Here is a 20974-nt window from a genome sequence, read left to right on the forward strand (position 1 = left end):
TGGGCTTCAACTGAATGGGTTGCACAGTTCTGCTACCCAGCATGTCCTCCTGGCCCTACTAAAATATCGTGCTGCCTCAGGTGTGGCGGAGACACTCTCTCAGCAGTCAGGCTGGGTTAAGGTCCAACTGCTGGTCCAACTTCTGTATGAGGAACGGATGCTATCTTGTAATTCGCCTCAGGTAGCAAAATGTCTTGCACAGGCCCTGCTCAGGAGACAGTGATGAGACCATTCTTAAAGAACAGAGTAGCTTTTATTTAGAGGCTGTTTCATGGCACAGCTGCAGGAAGCAGGCAAGGAGCAGTAAAACATGACTCCCCAAACATGGGAGAAATCAGTGGGCAGTTGTGGTTACAGCGTGCAGCGTTCAAAATGCAAAGTGCACAAGACATCTCCAGCAGTCAAGTTTCTCAGCAGTCTCCCAGTGCAGGGAAAGAGGCAGGATCTGGTCTGACCTAGTTGTCAGCCAGCAGAGGTGATCTGGTCATGACCTAGTCGCCTGGTGGTGAATATGGCTTCTAGGCATGGATCCTTCAGACTGGATTTCTGCTTCAGCTCCAGGAATTCCTTGGCAGGGAACCTCTTTGGCACTGCTGGTACAAAGAGCAATAGAATATGCTCCCCCAAAATACAGATATATCCAGGGTTAAATGCTAAGGGGTGTTTTCAAAAAGAAATTATATCCTACTGGATCTTCAAAAAGACATCTAGATGGCTAGCAATAAGAAAATGAAAGAAAAAATATTACAAGTAATCACACACACAGAGATTCCAATCAGTCACCAGTTGAAAATATACTCTGGAAACCAAGCCTTATGAGGAACGGTTGAGGGAGCTGGGTATGTTTAGCCTGGAGAAGAGGAGACAGGAGAAACATCTTCATATCTGAAGGGCTCCAGAGGGTAGGAACCAGACCCATGGATTCAAGTTACCAGAAAGGAGCTCTGACTAAATATTAGGAAGAACTTTCCGATGGTAAGAGTAGTTTGACTGTGGAAGAGACTGCCTCTGAAGGTTGTGGACTCTCCTTTATTGAAGGTTTTTAAGCAGAGGTTGGGTGGCCATCTGTCATGGATGCTTTAGTTGAGTTCCTGCATTGCAGGCGTTGGACTAGATGACCCTCAGGGTCTCTTCCAACTCTACAATTCTAAGATTCTATGGATAAGGAAGAATGGGAGAGAGATCAATCAGGCAGGTCAAAAGCTTGCTAGGACAAAGGGGCCATAAGCAGCTCCTGTCAAGAGCATTCCTGCAACACCCCAAGTTTCCAATCACGTTCCAAAGGCTGCTAGGGCAGGGAGATTTATGGCCACATTCTTATGCTGGGTGGTTAGAAGCAGCACTTCCATATGAGACCCCATTCACTTTCCCTATTATTATTATTATTATTATTATTATTATTATTAGCAGTCATTGGAGATAATACAAATCCCTGGAGAGAACAGCATTTCACCCAGCACCAGTTAGACAATAAGGTGGTAGGAACAATGACTAGGAAGCATTTTGTCTGCAGCAACAAAGGGCTCCTTCACACTTCTGTCTGTTCCGTGCCTGGGAAGCATGGTTCTGAGCAGTTTTCATCTCACACTTTCCAGGCACAGCTCCAAGCAATTTTGTCTTTGCTCCTCTGCTTACCCCCAGCCTGCTCTTTAGCGCTAAATCAGAACAAATGGCATTCCACAGAAAACCCGATTGCTGTTAGTTCTGATTCAGCACTAAAGGTTTCCCCGAGCGAAACTGGCCGGGCAAATGAAGAAGTGGATAAGCTCACCTCAAGACAGGTACAAATGTTTCCATAGCCACCTTCACCCAAGTATGCACAGAGAGCAAGAGACTCTGGTCTGAATTACACTCACAGAACCTGAGCTCTCTGCTGATAGCCAAAAGCAAAGCGTGCCTGAAAAGCTATATATGATCCCCTTGTTTAAACCAGTTTACAACAGCTGCAATCCCTTTCTTAATTTTGCCTCCTAGAGAGGACTTTTTTTCTTTAATTTGATCATACAGCTTCTGCTCTCCAGGCAGCAGAGGCTCCTTGTTGGCAATTTTCTGTATTAACTCAGCTACTTTCCTCACTTCCTTCAGGGACCGGATTCGCTCCTGATATCCAGGCTTCAGCTCCTGTTCTTCGGACATGATGAGCAGATCAATGTACTCTGGGGTAGAGAGTGGGTTGGGCTTCAGTGCAATCGCCTGAAGGCGCTGGAGGCTTTGAGATGATTTCTTGATGAGCTCTTCTAAGATGTGTTTCACTTCTTCATATTCCTCATTAAGCTTTTCAAGCAATTTCTCTGTGGTCATCAGCTCACCAGAGGCACATTCATACTTTTGCTTCAGTTCTTCATAGGTCCTGCTCTCTTTTCTTGTTGTATATTCAAATTTGTATTTCTGATTGAAGTGCACACTCCACTCACACCGGCCTGGACAGATTCTGCATCTTCCTGTGCTCTGATCGATAGCTGCACAACCACGCTTATCTTCATCTCTAGGAATTGCACAAGGATAGTGACAGGTGAAGTGACATTTCATGCAATTAGTTATGTATTCTCCCGTGCCAGATATATCCGTCTTCACTGGTACAGTTACTTCTACCTCATATGTAAAGTTTCTGTTTGCCGCCATGTCAACCTTGTGCTTGTCCAGGGCTTCCTGCGTCTTCCTCAGTTCTTCCAGCTTGGCCAGTCCAGCTTTGATTTGGGGCTGCAACCCTTCAATAGCAGCTTCAAGCTCTTTTCGCTCCCTGAGCACTTCCTTTGTCAATGTTAAGCTCTTGGTTTCTAGCGTGTGGGATGAATCAAAGAAGGTCTTCATGCTCATGGTGCCCATTTTCCAAAACATTTCATCAAAATTGAAGTTGCCTCCAGGCTCCACAGGATTGTTGGCAAACAGTGCTGAATTGTTGAATTTGAAGTGCACAGGGGTGCCCTTGGCATCCTTAGCGCATGGTACATTGGCTTCCTTAATGGCCTCGAGAACAGGAGGGGTCTGTCCATCTGCAAATGTGACCAGGACTTGGATGTTGTCCTTTATATCTTTGCCAAAGATGGAGAGCACAGAGTCAAAAACGTATCTCTGGGCATGAGTTAAACGAGCAAAAGAGGCCTGGACGACAATACAGATGGCGTCTATATGATCAGTGCCCCCTGGGGAGGAGAAAAACTCCCGGATCTGCTCTGTTATCAACTTGTCATGCTCTATTCCTCTTGTGTCTCCAAATCCTGGAGTGTCAATAATGGTGAGGGAATAAGGGACTTGGAAACCCTTGCAGTAGTGGACAACGTAGGCGGTCACTTCGGATGTTTGGCTTTGAGCTTGGCTTCTGTTGGTATTTTCATGAATAAGTTTGAATCGGAATTCATCTCCCCATTGCACGCCCAGGATGTAGTTGATCATTCCATTGATGAGAGTGGTTTTCCCTGACCCTGTTGCCCCCATCACCATAATCACTTTGTTGGGGACCTGAATGTTCTCTTTCCCTAGCTGGTATGTTAGACAGGATCCAGAGACATCCTGTATGGGCTCCAGGGGCAGAGCATACACTGCTGGTGGTCCATCCTCCACGCGGGTGCTGCCTTGGAGGTATTGACAAGCTATTCTCTTCTCGTCTCCTTCCAATGATGTGGAAACCTCAATCTCTTTGCTGGGCTCACTCTCAGCCCCACCGGCACACATGGCTGAGACTCTGAATCTGTAGGGTGTCTGGGGCTTCAGACCATCAATCTCACAGAACTCTGTTTTCTTCCCTGTTCTTTTTTCAGCCCATTCATCTTTGTCCTTGCTTTTTGCCTCTCCAGCTGCTTCACTGTAGTCCACTTTGTATTCCTTTATAACAGCTCCCTGGCCAATGACCTTTGGGCTCTCCCAGGCTATACTGATTTTGGAAGACTCTGCAATTATCACTCTCAGTTCCCCAGGAGGGCTGGTAGGAAGTGTCTGTACAGATTCACTCACGTTGCTGGTCTCACTAAGTCCTGGTTTGCTCCTAGCGCTGTATCGAAACTGGTATTCTGCGTTTGCGCTCAACCCTCTCACTTGGAATGTCTCCTGACTGTCGTCAGTATTCACAATCTTCCAATTTTCTTCTCCTGCAATCTTGTACTCTACTTGATAGCTGGAGATTGCAGCCCTCCCATACTCTGCAGGTTGAAATGTCAGCTGCACACTCTCATGTCCAATTCGGCCAACCAGGGGAGGGAGAGGTTTTGAGGGCAGCTCAAAGTTGCTGCTGAACATCTCCCCATCTTCATAGAGGTAAATGGAAGCTCCTGGGTTGTCCTGATCTGGGACAGAAGCCACGAGGAACTGGGTATTCTCATTTGATTTATTGACCCGGGCAAAATCTCTAATGGATTTGGCAGCTTTACGAGCATTCTGATTTCTCTCTTGATGCTCAAACCAGGCTTTACTGTTCTTGGGTGTCAATTGGCCACTGGTGGAATTTGCTGTTTCCTGAAAAAAATCTTTCTGAAGCCAGTCTTGTAAGGTGGCTAAAAATGGTTCCTCATCATGTAAAGAAGTGAAGGTAAATGAGACAACAAACTCATTCACAGGGTTTAGCACGATTTCTTCCAGTTTGTTCTGGGAAGAGATTACTTCCATTCCATTTAGGATTCTAAGGTAAGAATTCACCAAATTAATCTCTCGTTCCTTGGCATCCAAAAACTCACTGAGTCTTTGGCTGTTGAAGGGAGACTGGTTAATGGACATTAAAATGTCCACCAGAACAATTTCCTCTTTCCCCCCTCCCCGGATCAAAGGCAGGATTCCTGCCAGGTGTTTCTGGAAAGTCTGCCTGTGCTGCTTGCACAGATCCTTGAATCTCTTGATTTTCATCTTTAATTCTGGGAACTTTTCAGCAACAGGATTCATAGTCAGATCATTGCATCGCATGTTGATTTCATTCAGATTCTCCAAGACAGTTTGAGCATCAAAGATCAGTGCTAAGCTGATCTCACGCACCATCTTAGCTGCTCTGGAATCTAGCTTGGTCAGTGGGTACAGCCAAACTCTGACAGGCACAGCCTTCTCTCCATCTTCCCCAAGCTTTTGGGGCAGATCGCTGTAGACTTTCATGGCATCTTGAAAAGTCACCGGATTACTTTCCAAAGAAAAATCCCCATAGAACTTGCAGCTGAAATTCTCCGTTTGGGCTTTCTCCTTCTCCTCTATCTGGACAGATGCTTCCCCTTTGATAGTGACTTTAATCAAGTTGATCGCAGCGTGGAGGCTTCCTTGTATATCTTGCACAGACTCAGAAGAAGAGACATTTCGGTCAAACACAAAGAAAGCCTGGGCTCCATACAAGATGGCAGTGACAACATGGGTGGCTGTGCCATGCTCAAAAACAGCTGGATAAGTGACATTTTGAATTCCCAAATGGCTCATGGTCAGCTGTGAATACTTGGTGGTAGCTTTGTACTGCAGAGTGACTCTGGCCTGTTGCTTGGACTTCTTGGTGTCTTGAAGGAATTTGCCTGATCCACCCACTTCAACCAATCCCCCCAAAAAACTGGCCTTGAGCGATGCTGAGACATTGAGGGCAGAGGCCTTATCATCGATGGAGTCAGATGCAATGATTTCATATTCAGCCTTGGGTTGCGGTTTGATACACAAGTCCTTCTGAAGCGAGTCGTGGTCCCAAAGGGTGATTCCTGGGATAAAGCAGAGAAATATGCAAGGCTTGAGTATGTTCACAGAAATGTAGAACACAATTAGCCTAATGCCTAAGGGTGTACAGAGAAACAAGGAGATAAAATAGAGCTATCACTGTCCACAATGTCTGCACTCATGAATTTTGTCCCACTGTCATCCACAAAGAAAGAGGTTTGTGCAGTTTTGTAAAACTTTGCAAAAGGCAGGGAAAATCTTTGACCAGATATGATAGTGGAACAAATGTGAACATTTCATGAGCTTCTGTTGTACAGTCCTCAGAAAGGGGGTGGGCACTGGCTCAGCAGCAGGGATAAGATTCAGTCACCACCATTTAGGGCTGTGAACATCTCCTACTTGAGGCCCTAGAGAGCTGGTGCTAGTTGTTGACTGGCACGGAAAAAGTGGGTATATATAAGGAGAATTCCCTGGGGGCCAAGATCCAAGTTGGGGCAAAACACTTTGGTGAGAGAACCCCAGCAGATTTAAAATCACAAAATATGCAGCAAAGCAAAGTGTGAAAATTTAGGCTGTCAGACCTTTAAAATATGTGCTTGTGAGTTCCTTCCAAAATAGTCCCGTCCCCCCCGGCATAGAAAAATACCACATGTTTGGTAAGTTCGTAATGGTTTACTTAAAAACTCTCCAAAGGTCAGATTCATGTCATTTTCCGCACAGCAGTCAGACAACACAGGGAGTAAAACTTGGCTTAGTTACAGTGGTGAAAGTTGTTAAATTATTGGTACAAGAACACAACAATGGATTACAGTCCCTCCAGGTGTCCCTATTTTCCAGGGACAGTCTCGGATTTATAGAAGCCATCCTGGTTTATGATTTAATCCTGGAATGTTCCGCTGTCCCTTAGGCTTAGGAGATCCCTATTTTCATCAGAGAAATGTTGGAGGGTGTGGAGTTATGTGACCCCTGAGCCAAGGAGAAAAGTAACTAGACAATCTATAGAAGACATCTGAAGGCAGCCCTGTATAGGGAAGTTTTTTTATGTTTAATGTGGTATTTTTCAAGAAAAAAAGATGCCAGAACTCTCCATGAATGCTTCCCTTGTTCTCTTATAATGCAATGGTGACCACCTGAGAGGTGCTGGAACTGAGTTCTGGCAGGTTCTGGCTGAAAAAATGTCCTGTTTTTTTACCTACAGTAATAATTGTGGAAAGATGTATTCTTAATCGCCTGCATAAGCCTGGTGGACTAGAAAGGTTTTTAGCAAGCTTTAAAAAATTGAAACAGAACACACCTGCTGAATCTTTATTGATAGATGATGATGATTAGAGCAAGGTTAAGGAGCATAGACGCTATCACGGGCAAGAAGACTTCTTTTTAATAAGTGGAAGTCTTGTCCAAATGAAGAGTACATAAAGCAACACAAACGTTGACAAAAGAAGTGGAAGCAGATTGTAATGGATGTTGAAAATGAATTAGAGGAGCACATTTAGCACTGAAACTGCACTGTTTGGGCTGACTGTTAATCTTGATATGAATAATGTTTCCCTTTTCAGTATAAGCTCTTCCTTGCACCAGCTCTACCTGGGATGAGGGCATCTTTACGACAGTCGTACAGCATCCCCAGCTGGAATGGGCGGCCCAGGGCTGGTATTTCAACCGTGTCGTCTGATCTGTCCATGGCTCTGGTCCAGGTTGCTCTCCTGCCTTCACCTCCATGCAAGAAACAAGAGATGTGAAGGACTCTGGAAAGATTATTCGGCATGCAAAGTGTGTGGGGAAAGGAGGAAAATTAGTACTACCATCCAAAGAGGGATGCTAACATGCCATCAAGGCCCCCCCAAAAGGGAGGGGGGAATGTCACATCATTGGGGGGGGGGGTTAGACGTTTGTATGCAATAGTTGCACATGTTCAAGAAAGCTTGTGCAACTGATCATTTTCTTGCTTCCCTCCCATCCACAGCCCCCTGTAGCAGCTGAAAACTCTATCCTGTGATCCCTCCACCCTGAACAAAGCGGACTGTGTCACACAGAATTGCAGTGGGAGGGGAAATCACCCTGAAACTGGGAAAGGGATCATGTACCAATGGGGGCTCTGCTTGGACAGGATTCCTAGACCCAAAGTCAGGGGAATCCCACTGCAGCCCTGTATGGCAGTGTGATAGGAATTTTATGGTCTGATACGGACCGGGGGGGGGGGTGCCTCCTTCCCTCCCCTTCTTCTTTGGAACGTCCGAGGCGATGACCTCGAGGGTGCCCACCGTATACTCACCCTCAGCCCCCTCACCGTTGCATAAGCACCACATTTTTCCCACACCCCCTTCTCTCTTTTTCCACGAGCGAAATAAGCTCGAATACATGTATATATTCCCCTATCTCTTCTTATGCCTATTTGCGCTCCATACTTAGAACGGGTAGACCGGGTGTTCCTGTATCCTCGCTTATTCCTATGGTCGCGCCTTAGCCAATCACAGCCATGCATTCGCCCTGCAGAAGCTAGCTCAGGGAGCTCCTGCACGCCTCATTTCACTCCTGACAAGCTGCTGACGGCCCCCCACTGCGAGAACAATGGATCTGAAACCAGAGACCTCGTAAAACTGTCAAATCCTGACCCCCCCCCCCCCACTGCGAGAACAATGGATCTGAAACCAGAGACCTCGTAAAACTGTCAAATCTTGCTACAATCTTGTTACAATGTATCCATTCTGTTTCCGCTTTTGATCGACAATGCAGAATGGGTTTAAAGCATTGAAACCTTTGAAAATTGATATAAAATCAACCGTAACTCCGATTTCTTCGCTCCTGGTGTCATTCAACTCAGTTCCCTTTGGACTCCATGATGCTACCCCTACTTCCATAATCCCCGAAACGGCAAGTCACGTACACAGGAACTTCTTAATCCTGTCAGATCGTTTCGCCTAAACCTTCCTCAGGGCAATATTAGGTGGCAGACGATGCATATCTCTGGCCCATTGTCATGCCACCACCGGTACTCAATAAATGTTTATCTATGTATATCTCCCGCTCTGCATGTTCCCCCCTCCCTTATCTCAGATGTTAATTAATGTAACCCCACCTTTCTCTGATATATTCGTGACGTGTGAAATATATTCATGATGTAACTTGCAAAACCCAACCTTCCCATAATGTATTCATGACGTTTCGTGCACTGTATTCTGGGACATGGAGGGAACTTTTAAAAGTTCATGTCGCCCCATTCTCGGGGTTCAATCCCGTCTTGAACCTGTTGCGCAATAAACTTGGATCTTCGTTTTGCTCCTGCGTCCGGCTGAGCTCCTTTCTTCTCCGCAGGGACCCGCGGACCTAGTCCGACGAGCTGGGTGGCAGAGTAATTACGCACCCGGATTTTCCGTAACAGGTCTTAGATATATGGCAACGTTCATAACCACACGTACATAGATCAGCACAGGAAAGCCAACCTGGAACCATGATGATTCCTAAACTGAGCAAATGTTTCTCTGCAAGGTTAAACTGGAAAAGCCTCCCCATTGTCTCTTTCCTCACAAATCCTGTCTCAAGGATATGTCTGTTTGAATAAGGTGTGAGCCTGTGACCTGGCCCAGGAAATAAGTATTTTACCACTGCAAAAGAATGGCCAGGCTCCCCAGGCAATCCAATCAAGTAACTTGCCAGACAGGAGATAAACTGTGACAGGAGAAAAACAACATTTAAATTTCTGTGATGTAGGTGGGATGTATCTGAGGGGTGGTCTTAGGTTACACCCCTTCTGTGATGTATGCATAATGTTTCTGGGGGTGGTCTTGATCTAGAGGATGGGAATTTCAAAAGTCTTTATAAGCCCTTGCACAGCAATTTTGGGGGTCCTCTTCCTCTCCTGCGTGCGAGGGGAGTACCCTGTTGCAACAAATCAATAAAGATCAAGCTTACTAGCTGCTTTGCTTCTCAATATTCTCTGGTTGGCCTCTGTTATTTTCTCCTACCAATAGGGAACCTATGTAAGGACTCTATATGGGCTCTTGGATACCCCATAAGGGAAAAGGGCATATTTTTATTTACAACAGCAGACACTACACTATCCAGGCCCTCTGGAAAGGGTTGGGGGGGGCACAAGGGGTCACAGGAGCTGGAAGGGAAGATCAATATTTTCCAGGAACAACCACTGGGTGCTTCCTACACTGAATTTCCGTTTGGCTGAGAATTGTGCCTGCTGATAACATTTCGGATGGTAGAGAAATATTCTACCACCACCAGTTTTAAACCCCAACTATCCGGCACAGTATTCAAGGAGGCTATCAAAGTGGGGAACTCATACATGCAGCCAGCCACATCACATAACAACAATAATTATGGCAGGAATCATGAATGATGCTGCCATAAATAACAACGAGATACACAAAGTAGTATTTGGCAGAAACAAACTGCAGTGGAAGCAGCGCTGATCGTGATGAATACAAGTGGAAATGGAAGTTGCTGCTCTCTTATATTACTCCTTGTGCTGCACCAAGAAGTTCATGGCACAATGGGAGTCAAATAACACGGTAAAGGGATGGTATCTGCAATATACAAAATACTACTCCAAAATCTCACAAACTCCCTAGATACAATCAAAAAACAATGGGAGGATGACATAGGCTATGAGATTAACCCCACTCAATGGACCAGAATGTGGTCTAAACCCCCCTTAAAATCCATATCAAAAAAGAAAAGAAAAAAGAACTCTCTGAAAATCACCTGCAGGTGGTACCTAACTCCAATAAAACTAGCGCTAATATGCCCAGGAACCTCACCAAAATGCTGGAGAGGGTCACCTCCACAGGCACATATCTCCACATGTGGTTGGAGTGTCCCAAAATCCAACTATTCTGGACAACAGCCATACGATAAATATGTAAAATAACCAAGCAAGTATTAGACATCACCCCAGAATTGGCCCTACTAAACAGCTTCCAAGACAAGAATGCCCACTTACACCACAAAGAACTCATAACCCACCTACTTTCAGCAGCCAGAAACATAATAACCAGACACTGGAGAGACCTGTCAGGAGTAAGCATGGACCAAGGTACCAAATAGTATGGGAAACTAGAAAAATTTGCCAATAAACTGAAACTGACAGGGGGACAAATAGAAGAAGACGCCTTCACCCTGGTATGGCTCCCCTTTATCACATACACAGCCCAACAAGACAATGACAAAAATCTACCAACAGCATACAAATCAATATGGCTAACCTGATCCAAAACACCCACCCACCCCACTCACACATGGAAACAAAGATCACCACAGCCAACCAGAAATGAACAGCCACACCCTAGGCCAACCCCAACCTCCCTCACTACCAAAGGAACACAAGTGAATAGCAGAGAACCTGCACAAGCAACGCTGACACAAAACCCCACATATATTAAGTAAAATAGAAACATCACCACCCCACCCTCACTCACCTTTCCCCCCTCAGCCTCTTTCCTCCTATTCTTCCTAATCTCTCAACAAATGAAACCGATTTGTAAAAAGAAAAATGTTACATGGGAAAAAATATTAGAGAGAGACATTGCACATACCTTTGTAAATAAAGAAAATCTTTAATAAAATATATATTTTAAAAAAGAAAATCTTTTGTAGAGGAACACAGAACTGTAGTGTTGGAAGGCACACCCAAAGGTCATCTAGTCCCACCTCCTACAACACACAGCTGAAGAATCCCTGGTGGCCATCCAACCTCTGCTTGAAAACCTCCAAGAAAACCTCCACCACCCCTTGTGGGAGTCTGTTCCACAGTCGAACAGCTTCTACCATCAGCTGGAAAGTCATTCATTGACATTTGAATCCATTGGTTCAGGTCCTGCCCCCTGGACCAGCAGCAAAGAGCCTGTTCCATCTTCCCTGTGTCAGCCCTTCAGGTATTTCAAGATGGCTCTCATATCACGTCTCAGTCTTCTCTTCTCCAGGCTAACCATACCCAACTCCCTCAACCACTCCCCCCAAAAGCTTGGTTTCCTGACCCTTCATCATCTTGGTCTCCTGCCCCAGCACACGTTCCAGCTTGTCAGTATCTTTCTTAAACTGTGGCGCCCTGAACCTTACAAAGTACTCCAGGTGTGTTGGAAGGGACCCCCTAGAGTAATCTAGTCCAACCCCCTGCAATGCAGGAATCTCAGCTAAAGCATCCACTTACATTTAACCATTTCCAATGTCTTTCTTTATTAAGACTTTGACTAGGTTTCCTGTTCATTAAATGTCTCCCAATACCCTTTTCCATCTGTCTGCAAAACAACTCAAGATTAATCCCAATTGCCCTGTCTGGCCGATTATCTTTCCAGGCATACGGTGCCCACCATAGAGCCCACAACAATTTATTCTTTTCAGTGTTCTGGAACGGACATTCACTACCTGCAGTCCCTAAAAGCAGCTAGTTCTGTACTGTAAAAGGCAGGTAGAGACTTTTTCAGTTTAGCTGATTTATGAAATTATTGTTTTCTCCAACATATAACACACACCCCTGACCAGAAAACCCGAACCAGTTGTAGGGTGGGATGTATTTACACTGAGGAAAGGAAATCTCTCCCTTTCTGGGAAAGGCTCTGGCTGGGGAGAAACCTTCCTTACAACTCACTGTTGACTCATTTTAAGCTTGTGGTCTACTAAGACCCCTGGATCCTTTCTACATATTCTGCCAGCAAGCCGGGTATCCCCATCTTATATTTGTGCATCTGTTTATTACTTCTAAGTGCAGAAACTGACATTTTATCCCCATTGAAATCAGTGTTGTTAGTCTTGCCCCAGTTCTTTAGTCTGTTACAGTCATATTGAATATTGAATCTCTCTTCTTCAGTATTAACTACGCTTCCCAGTTCAGTGTCATCTGTCCAAGTCAACAAACACAAACCCTGGTTAAATGCCAAGACTTTGCCTGTGCTCACAAAATCTGCTAAGGAGATTTCAGACTTGCTGCCTTTAGCTGCAATCACTATAAACCTTGTCTACATGTTCAATGTATTCCCTGCTGTCTTGTATGTATTCTATATTCATTATGAATTTTTTTTAATGTATTCTATATTAACCTTGTTTATGATCGACATTTTTGTATTCACTCTTAGGAAGTTTGATTCTTGCTAGATTAGAAAAATAAGCATTAATGCCTACTCTCATCACCTCAATTAAACAGAGTTCAAGGCAGTACACATTTCAGCAGCACAACAGATCTGCCAAGGAAATGGGTTCTGCAATTTGCCACCTTCTCTCAGCCTCTCTTCCTGGGCAGCAGACCTTTCATTCAATCACTTTGCAAGGAGGGAAGATTCCTCCTATACAGAGTGGGGGAAACCAAAGGTGTGAGACAGCAGAAGTGGAGTTGGAGCTGAGTTCCACCTACGCTCTGATTGTGCTTGCAGAAAGTGGGCAGGGTGCCAACCCTTTGAAGATCCCTCAGTTTCTCTTGACACCCCCAGCTTTCCCCCAAGATGAGGCCAAAGGAAAGGTAGGGCAGAGAGAGAGAGAAAGAGATCTGATGCAGGTCTCCCCCAAATTGCGAGGATTAAGAGCAATCTCACACATGCTGCAGTCTTAAAATAGGAGAAAGGGGCAGAGAGCAGAGAAGAATAAACAATGGGGGATGCCATCAATGACTGAAATACTTTCCCATTAATTGATGGAGACTGGTAAAACAAACCAAGGGAACACACAGAAATGTCCAGGATGCAACAGCCCAGATGGTCCACAGCCGCCTGCCCCCTCCCTCCTGCAAGGAAGCAACTGGCAGCAGCAGAGGTGCTCAGCATCTTAGGAGTCAGGGCAGGGGTCCCCCTAGTCCCACCCCAAAGCCCGGGAGACCCTTGCGCTGCAGCCTTCATTCCTTTGCTCCAAGTCTGGGCCAAATCAGGATGGATTTGTGGCCTTTCCAAAGAGCCAGAGAGCAGGAGGCGAGGGCATCATCAGCGCAAGATCCCCGTCACCAAGTCTCCTCTGCAATATGCCAGCTGGAACGGTTTGCAGCAGCCATGCAAAAGAAGCCTTTGACAACAAAAGAAGCCGTGACAACTTCTAATGTGCAAACGCGTCTTACCAGAAACGTGGAAATCGGATGAATCTTGCCTCCAAGTGGCTCTCTTACTTGAGTTTGTCTCGACTTGCGTTGGTCCCCTCTTAAAGCACAAGTCTGCTTCAGGCACAGAGGCCACTTCTCCTTTTATCTATTCGGGAGTCACAAGGTGCAAGGAGAAAAACATCACTTTCAGGGGGATAAGGAAGTTGTGAGATGGTGGAACCCATTTCCACTTGTCAGCATTTCACTCCAAAAAGGCTCTTAAGCGGTGCATCGCAGAGTTGGAAGGGACCCCAAGGGCCATTTAGTCCAACCCCCTCCTGCGGCCTCCCCACAAGTCGGATCCATGCAGAATCAAGGTCCTTAGTTGCACAACCCTCCCTTTCCTGGTATCCGGACCCAAAATGGATCCATGGAAGCTGGTTGGCTTCATACAACAGGGATCGACATCACGGGGATCTGTTCTCCCCCCTGGGCTTTTGGGAAAGAGGTTGTCAGCAGGGCCTCCATCTTGGCCTCAGACATGTGGGCTCTTGACAGTAGAGGAAGGTTTCCCTCGACACTGAGCCACAATCAGCCTCAATTTATATGAGATTGGGAGAGAAGAGGCTTTCTGGAACAAAAGCAGTCGACCCCGGCAGGAGGGCCCTGAGATGTTTGGGTGAAGGGCAATATACAAACAACCGCAATAAATATTATCTCCCATTTTTACGCAGTGTGGCAGCAGCAGGGCCATGCTCTGGGGGAACCCGCCAAACCCCTCACAGATGAAGGAGGAAATTCTGTGTATTCAGAGGGTGGAAGAGCTGACAGGAATTTGCCTCCCGGTATAAATGTGATGGGGCCGTCCCTTCAGGCAGGCGTGGGGAACCTTTGCCCCTCCTGAGGCTGCTGAACTACAACTCCCACCACCGGGCCCTTTGGCCAGACTAGCTGGGGCCGGTGGGAGTTGCAGTTTGGCAACATCTTTTGGGCCAAAAATCCCCCCCGCCTGCCCCAGGGAAAGGAACATTTTGAACTCCTCGTGATGAACTCCCCTCACAAATCTTATTTCTTTGACTGGCCAAAGGCTCTTCCGATGTTGCTCTGGAGGGAAACATTTTGAACCTGCTGTTCTGGTGGCCTCAGGAAAAAGAGCGGGAAAATCCTAGCTGTTTCTGAGGGGAAAGCGTCTAAAATTCTCCTCAGAACCAGTCCTCACACTGCTTAGGGCAATTCACTCCTTTTGCTTCTGGAGGGGAAAGAAACTTGTACAGTCAGCTTCTAGGTTAACAATATTTGCTCTGTGATTTCTGCCCATCCTGCAGTGTTTGCACAAAACTCAAGAGCACCACTCCCTAATTCCTCTTGAAGTTAAGGAGTGGCCCTCTTGGCTCCGGTCGCCATTTCACGCATCAGAACTGTGGGGCTGAATTGATGCTGCACCAAAATGGCTGCCCTGTTGGGCAAGGCTTTTCCAGAGGGGCTTCCACAGAGGAGTCGGGAACCCCCAAGCCCACTCCCCAAAGTGGCCCTTCCTGGCAAGCGGAGGGAGGCTGTTTCCCCCACCATGCCGGCCTCACAAAATGGAGCCTGGGGGCGCATTGCCTGTCGTGTGGCCCCAGGCTGAGGGGAGAGAAGAGGAGGCTGAGGGGATCCTCCCGCCTGGCCATGGCCTTATGAAGAACAGTGGCAGGATTTGGCCTGCAGAGCAGTGCCATAATAATGGTGGGGAGGGCAGAGGGGACCCTCCTGGGGGGGATGCCCCCCACCACTCACTTCACCCTGAACTCTGCTGACTTGGCCTTGGGCCCAATGCCCACCACAAGGTGGATATTGCGGTTCTAACGGGGGTCGCCCCCCATTTCCTGCCTGCACCCCTCTCCCCTTGTACAGGCTCCCGAGACGGAGTCGGCACAGGAGAATATGGGGCAACCAAGCCCCGTATCTCCCCTTAAATAGGTTTGTGAGCTGTGGTGGATCCTCAAATCCACCCTTGGCTTTCCTCTGACTCCAGGATGATCTGGCATTATTAGATACATAATACATATTTAAAAATCTGTTGGAGGTCTGGCTGTGTCAGAGCATTGTGTGGGGCTCTTCTCTCCCATTCGTGACTAACTCTGCCTTCCCTCAGGGGACATGGGGGGGGCATTACTGGGCCCCTCAATATAGGACGAGAGAGAACACTAAAAAATATCCAAATTCATTTCCTCAATTCAGAAATAATAACCGTAGGCATATAGGTATTGAACACACCTTCAAAAAGTCTAATTATTTTTGCAGGATTTTCCTCAAAAGAAGGATTTTGATTTTTCCAATTGCAAATATTGGAGCTTGTAAAAGGGACATGCTGAATGGTAAAGGTCCTTGGGGGTCTAACGCCCTGACCATTTGGCTGTTCCAAAGGATCATACACTTGCCGGAGAGGGGCCACCACAGTGGGTTTGGACAAAGCCTTCGATTTAAGTGTCTCTGCATGTTTTGTTGCCCTGTCCCACGCTGTTCTCAAAACCTTTTGCTTTTTTCTCCAATTCTCATCCTGGCACTGGGCTGCTTCTAGAACCCAGGGGGCCACATCCAGTTCTGTTTTAAACGGTTCTACATACTGGAACACTCTGTCAGACTGCTTACTAGTCCATCTTATCTCTTTATCTAGAGTTTGTCTGAAGTCATCATCATCATCATCATCATCATCACCTTTCTCTTCACCTTCCTTGCTTGCATCACATGGGGGTTGGGGAGGGGCAGAGGGGGGAATCTTCTCCTTTGGGTCCTCAGTCTGGGCATTGGGCGGAGAAGCAGCCCTATTTGCTCCCAGATTTGGTTGCCTTGGCGCAGTTGACCAAGTTTGGATCAAAGGATCCTCCAGGAGGCCATTCTGGTAAATACAAAGGCCAGTCAACTTCACATAAATGTTGGAGCCTGCTTTTTTTGAGTTTACATCCCCACTCTTCTGCTTTCGTGGCACTTTTCCAGTTTTCCAGAAAGCTCTGTAGTGGTGTCTCAAGAATTGTTTTACTGCTTTTATTTCCCATGACTCTGGGATCCTGGGGACACTGGGACACTCCCTCCTCCTAACGTTATTTTTTCCCACTCAGTCACAGGCCAGACGTTGCTTTCAACGTCTCACACTCAAAACATTCACTGGAGTGTCCCCACACGCACATTCAGAAAAACCCCTGCACCTCCCCAAATCCCCTTTTTACCAACACCAAAACCACAACCGGCAGCGCTTAGACTTCGACCGGGGCCCAGCAGCACCCTTTTTGCTGCTTTTCTGGGCAAAACCAAAACCAGTGGCACCTTTTACTGCCCTACTGGTGGAGCTGATCAAAATCTCTTTGCTCACGAGCCTACCTTGTTCCTCGAGGTACCTTCTTTCTGCACGGCCGTTGCTCTTTCTCTCCGTCACTTTGTCGCGTGTCCACTCAGGAATGGGTGGCCAGTCCCTCCCACCAAGTTGGCAGGATGCGCGCTGGAACTGTTGACCCGGGATCCCGAGCTGCTCGCCTTGCAGTGACGCCCTGGACCTCTTTGTCCCTCAATCTCGGGGAACGTGCTTTTTCCCGACCCGATGCACCAGAAATATGAAGCCTTTTTAATCCATGGGTAGGAATAATTGTTGCACCCGAGAGAGACAAAAGGAGCCAAACAACACCAAGGTGTTAAATCCAGAGAAAGAGCGTTTATTCTGCCATGGGGAGGGGCAGAGGCACCTGTGTGATTCAGTTCACAAAAGACAGGCCTGCGCCGAAAACATTTTACAAGCAGCTTTTATTGTTTTTTCAAACCCCTTTTTTTCCTCTCCCCCTTCACAGATTCTTACATAGAAATGTTTCTTTTCGTTCTCTGGCTCTGCTCCCGGAAGTATGTTGCAAGACAATGTACCAGGACAAGGTTATCTTGGATCTGAGAAGCGAAAAGCTTCACTGTTCTCAGCTGTAGGTTTGCTACAGCGTTTTTGTTACAGAGAGGACTGCTTAGCTCATGCTTTTTGTCTTAGAGGAATATGCAGTTTTAAAATGCGTACTCCGAGGCCTGGCTGGGGGGGGGGGATTCACAAACAGTTTTTAGGGCTTTCTGGGGTAACCCTAACTGTACCCCTTCACCGAGGGGCCTAGCAGGTCCGGTTTCAGCCTTTCCTTTCCTGAAGCAAATTCTGTTTCCATGGGAGAAATGTTGGAGGAGAGGCCCCGAGTCCCCAGTGAGCGATGTATTTTCTTCAAGGCCTGACGCCTCGTGAAGTGATAAGAGAAGGCCTTGCGAGGGATTCTGTTAGGGATTGATTTAAAACCAGGTCCCCCAGTCTGGCCTCCCAGTGGCTTCTTGTGGTAAAAAAAATGGCTGAGTGAAATTTGGGGCCTGTATAAGGGAGTCCTTGGAGGACCCCATAATCGCCTAACTGTGGCTCCCATAGGTTCAGGTTGGGGGTCACAAGCAACAGACTCCAGCCAGGAGATTGAAGCAAAACAGGAGGCCTGATCTTTATGGTTGTAACAAGACTTCAACCTACCACATGGAAGAAGCAGAGGGAAGCCCCAAACAAAGGATGGCTCCACTTTTTTATAAATTTCCCAGAGTTTCCCATAAAACATCATACATTTGTCATGACTATGTCCTAAATTGGGAGGGGTCTTCTGGCAGAAACCTGAGCACCAGGCTTGCCCTGTCCCTCACCTGACCTTCACCTTCCAATCTTTTGGTGAAACAAAAGTATTTACATTTTCCTGTTTTCCCAGCCAAGTTCAGCACACCCTTTGTCTTGAAGGAGACCCCAATCCACTGGGGTTGGGTTTGCAGTTGTTCTTGGAATGACTACCAGGATGCCAGAAATTATCACCCAGGCAGTGGGGCCTGCTGGGTACGTGGTCTCACGTTTCAGGAATTATGGCTGCCCCTACCCATGGTCCCAAGATTCTCCTCTGATAACCATTTTCCTTCTGAGTAGAACAAGATTGGAATGGTGTAAATGCGTCACTGGAGTGATTTTATATGAATTTCTAAAGTTTTCCCATTGAACTAATACATAGAGACATTTATCAGGGAATTGCTACATTTGGTAGGTCTCTTGCCCCCCCTTCCAATTTCCCAGTAACAGGCTCAAGCACACTTTCTAGGCAGAGGACTGAACAGTTATTCATTTTGCTTTGCTGCTTATCTGGGAAAACCTGCTGTTTACTGCTGAATTTGAACAAACCCAATTGACATTTCTTAACGATCCAGTGGTAGAGAAGGGATTCACCCGGGGAAAGCAGCGGGGCAAGGGCAAAACCGCTCGGACCTGTGCCTGGGAAGCACGAGACAAGTAGAAGTTTGGACAAGGCCAAAGTGTCCTGGTGGGGCTCTGCTTGGCCACAGTAGTTCCCCCAAGGCCTCTCTTTTGGTTAATGCAAAATAACAAGGGCAGTCGTATTACAGGCACATATTACATTGTGGGACTGACACGTAGTGGATATTTTAAATGTTATGTTCTTAAGGTCCCTCCAGACATTTCTGTTGCTCTGAACTGAAGGATGAAGCCTGTATCAGCTCAGAAGAAAGAAGCAGGTTTCCATGAAATGCTGATCTGGAGGACCGGTTCCTGGAACCTCTCAATTTTCTTCCTCATCTGAGCAGATTTTGCAAAGGTATTTATTTTCATTATTGTACAAGGCACACTGGAAAGGGGATGTGGCCTCTGCGACCGAGTTATTCTGAAACTGAATCTGAAAGGGGTGGTGATGCTCACAGGCGTTCAGAGGGGCTAATGTGGAGCAAGGCTCTGAAAGAGGAAGTCGTCCTTCTTGCAAACTGTAAACACAGCGTCTCCTTTTGCAACGGTTAGGATTGTCCGTTCACATGGAGTATCACAGGAGTATCTGTGGAGGGATGAATGCCTGGGCCTAGGAGGAGTGTTCCTGGTTTCCCTAAATGTGGCAGTTGTGAGACTATTCTGAACAAAGTCCTTGGACACAAGGGATGCTTCCAGATGTCCTCCAGTCACACATTTTCTTCAGCAGTGGCAGCGCATGAGGTGGGGTGGGAGCAGAAGTGGTGTCCTCCAGGCAAGGTGGGGAGCAAGGTGGTGGCTTGCCAGCGCCACTTCACCCCGCCCTAACCTGTGCACGGTGTCCACCCCCAGAATGGCACAGTTGATGCTCCCCACCCCGTCACCTCTGCCATGCCACTGTTACTGTACAGTTTTGGGGCTAAGATTTTTGAGTTCTGGCTGTTTCATTCTCAACATATTTAGAGTGCACTGGACTACATAGATTTATTTTAATTTGGTTTCTGACCCAGACTTGGCATGGTCAGATATGGTCACTCTGCTGGTTGGCTAAGGCTTGGAGGAGGACTATGATGGTCTTAGTTCTCCTGGACCTTTCAGTAGCTTCTGAACAGGCTGCCTGGGGTGGGACTCCAGGGGCAGTGTGTTTGAATGCTTCCATCATATAAATATGAACTCAAATATTGCAAAATGCCATAGCATTCCAGCAATGAAACCTAAGCTCTATGTGTAGGCAGCGCTGCACCCCTGGAGCTTCACACTTCTCAGATAAGTGGAGTCAATGTAAGATGGCGGGGTCACGAAAAACGTATGGCAGCCCTAAGCAATTGGCACCCTAACCCATGGAGTCACGGGGCCACCCAAAACCCAACGACAGTACAAGACATTGACAAAAGGTCTGCGATAGCTTTTCACAGCAAAAACCCATGCTTTGCGGCGCCCCCAAAATGGAGCAATCAGCACCATAAGTCGGGGGGGGGGTGTCACGAGGTTGCTGAAAACCTGACATCATCCAATTCACTCCGAAGTGGAGCCAAACACCAACGAAAGGTCTGCAGCAGTGTTTCGTGGCGAACACTCCATGTTTTGCAGCGCCCCACAGACAGAGCACTCGGCCTGTGGCAGAGTGGGCATTGCTCTCTTTGTGGGGTGTTGCAAACCATGGGGTTTCGCTGCAAAACCTTTTCCAAAGTTTGGCACCAGTTTGGAGTGAATCAGAGAACGCTGGGTTTTTAGTGACCTTTTGACCCCCCCTTTGAGGGACTATTGCTCCGTTGGTGGGGTGCTACAAAATGCAGGGTTTTTACTGCAAGACACTGCAAAATGTTTGCCAAAGTTTGGCGCCAGTTTAGAGTGAATTAGACAATGTTTGGTTTTTGGTGAGCTTTAGACTCCCAGCTTAGAGTGTGTATCACTCTTTTTGTGGGGCATAGCAAACCACAGGGTTTTCACTGCAAAACGTTTGCCAAAGTTTGATGCTTGTTTGGCGTGAATTGGACAATGTTTTGTTTGGGGGCATTAACTACAAACCCAGGTTTACTGTATCAATTAATTGGTTTGTAAGGTAAAGGTAAAGGACCCCTGACAGTTAAGTC

The 20974-nt window shown here is 46.9% G+C and overlaps 2 protein-coding genes across 3 annotated transcripts in view; one reads left to right on the forward strand and one right to left on the reverse strand.

Moving 5' to 3' along the window:
• Positions 1 to 231: 231 nt before the first annotated feature.
• LOC308459763 (uncharacterized protein) overlaps positions 232 to 20974 on the reverse strand; it is a 125594-nt gene continuing 104851 nt past the window's right edge. The window contains exons 2-5 of one of the 2 annotated variants that reach the window (XM_080975385.1): positions 15179 to 16976; positions 13651 to 13778; positions 7192 to 7323; positions 232 to 5651 (exon numbers count right to left, since the gene is read on the reverse strand). In XM_080975385.1, the coding sequence (XP_080831511.1) occupies positions 1906 to 5651; positions 7192 to 7288 (3843 nt within the window). In that variant the 5' untranslated portion in view covers positions 7289 to 7323; positions 13651 to 13778; positions 15179 to 16976 and the 3' untranslated portion in view covers positions 232 to 1905. Of the gene's footprint in view, positions 5652 to 7191; positions 7754 to 13650; positions 13779 to 15178; positions 16977 to 20974 lie in introns of those variants that run through there. The other variant, XM_080975384.1, reaches the window with a different exon arrangement.
• The window catches only part of LOC308459801 (uncharacterized protein), a 37721-nt gene continuing 34087 nt past the window's right edge, over positions 17341 to 20974 (forward strand). Inside the window, exon 1 of the mRNA XM_080975502.1 lies at positions 17341 to 19239. The gene's annotated coding sequence lies outside the window, so the exon portion shown is untranslated. The remainder of the gene's footprint in view (positions 19240 to 20974) is intronic.

Source organism: Podarcis pityusensis (genome assembly GCF_964106645.2).
Source record: "Podarcis pityusensis genome assembly, chromosome: 12".
NCBI lineage: Eukaryota > Metazoa > Chordata > Lepidosauria > Squamata > Lacertidae > Podarcis > Podarcis pityusensis.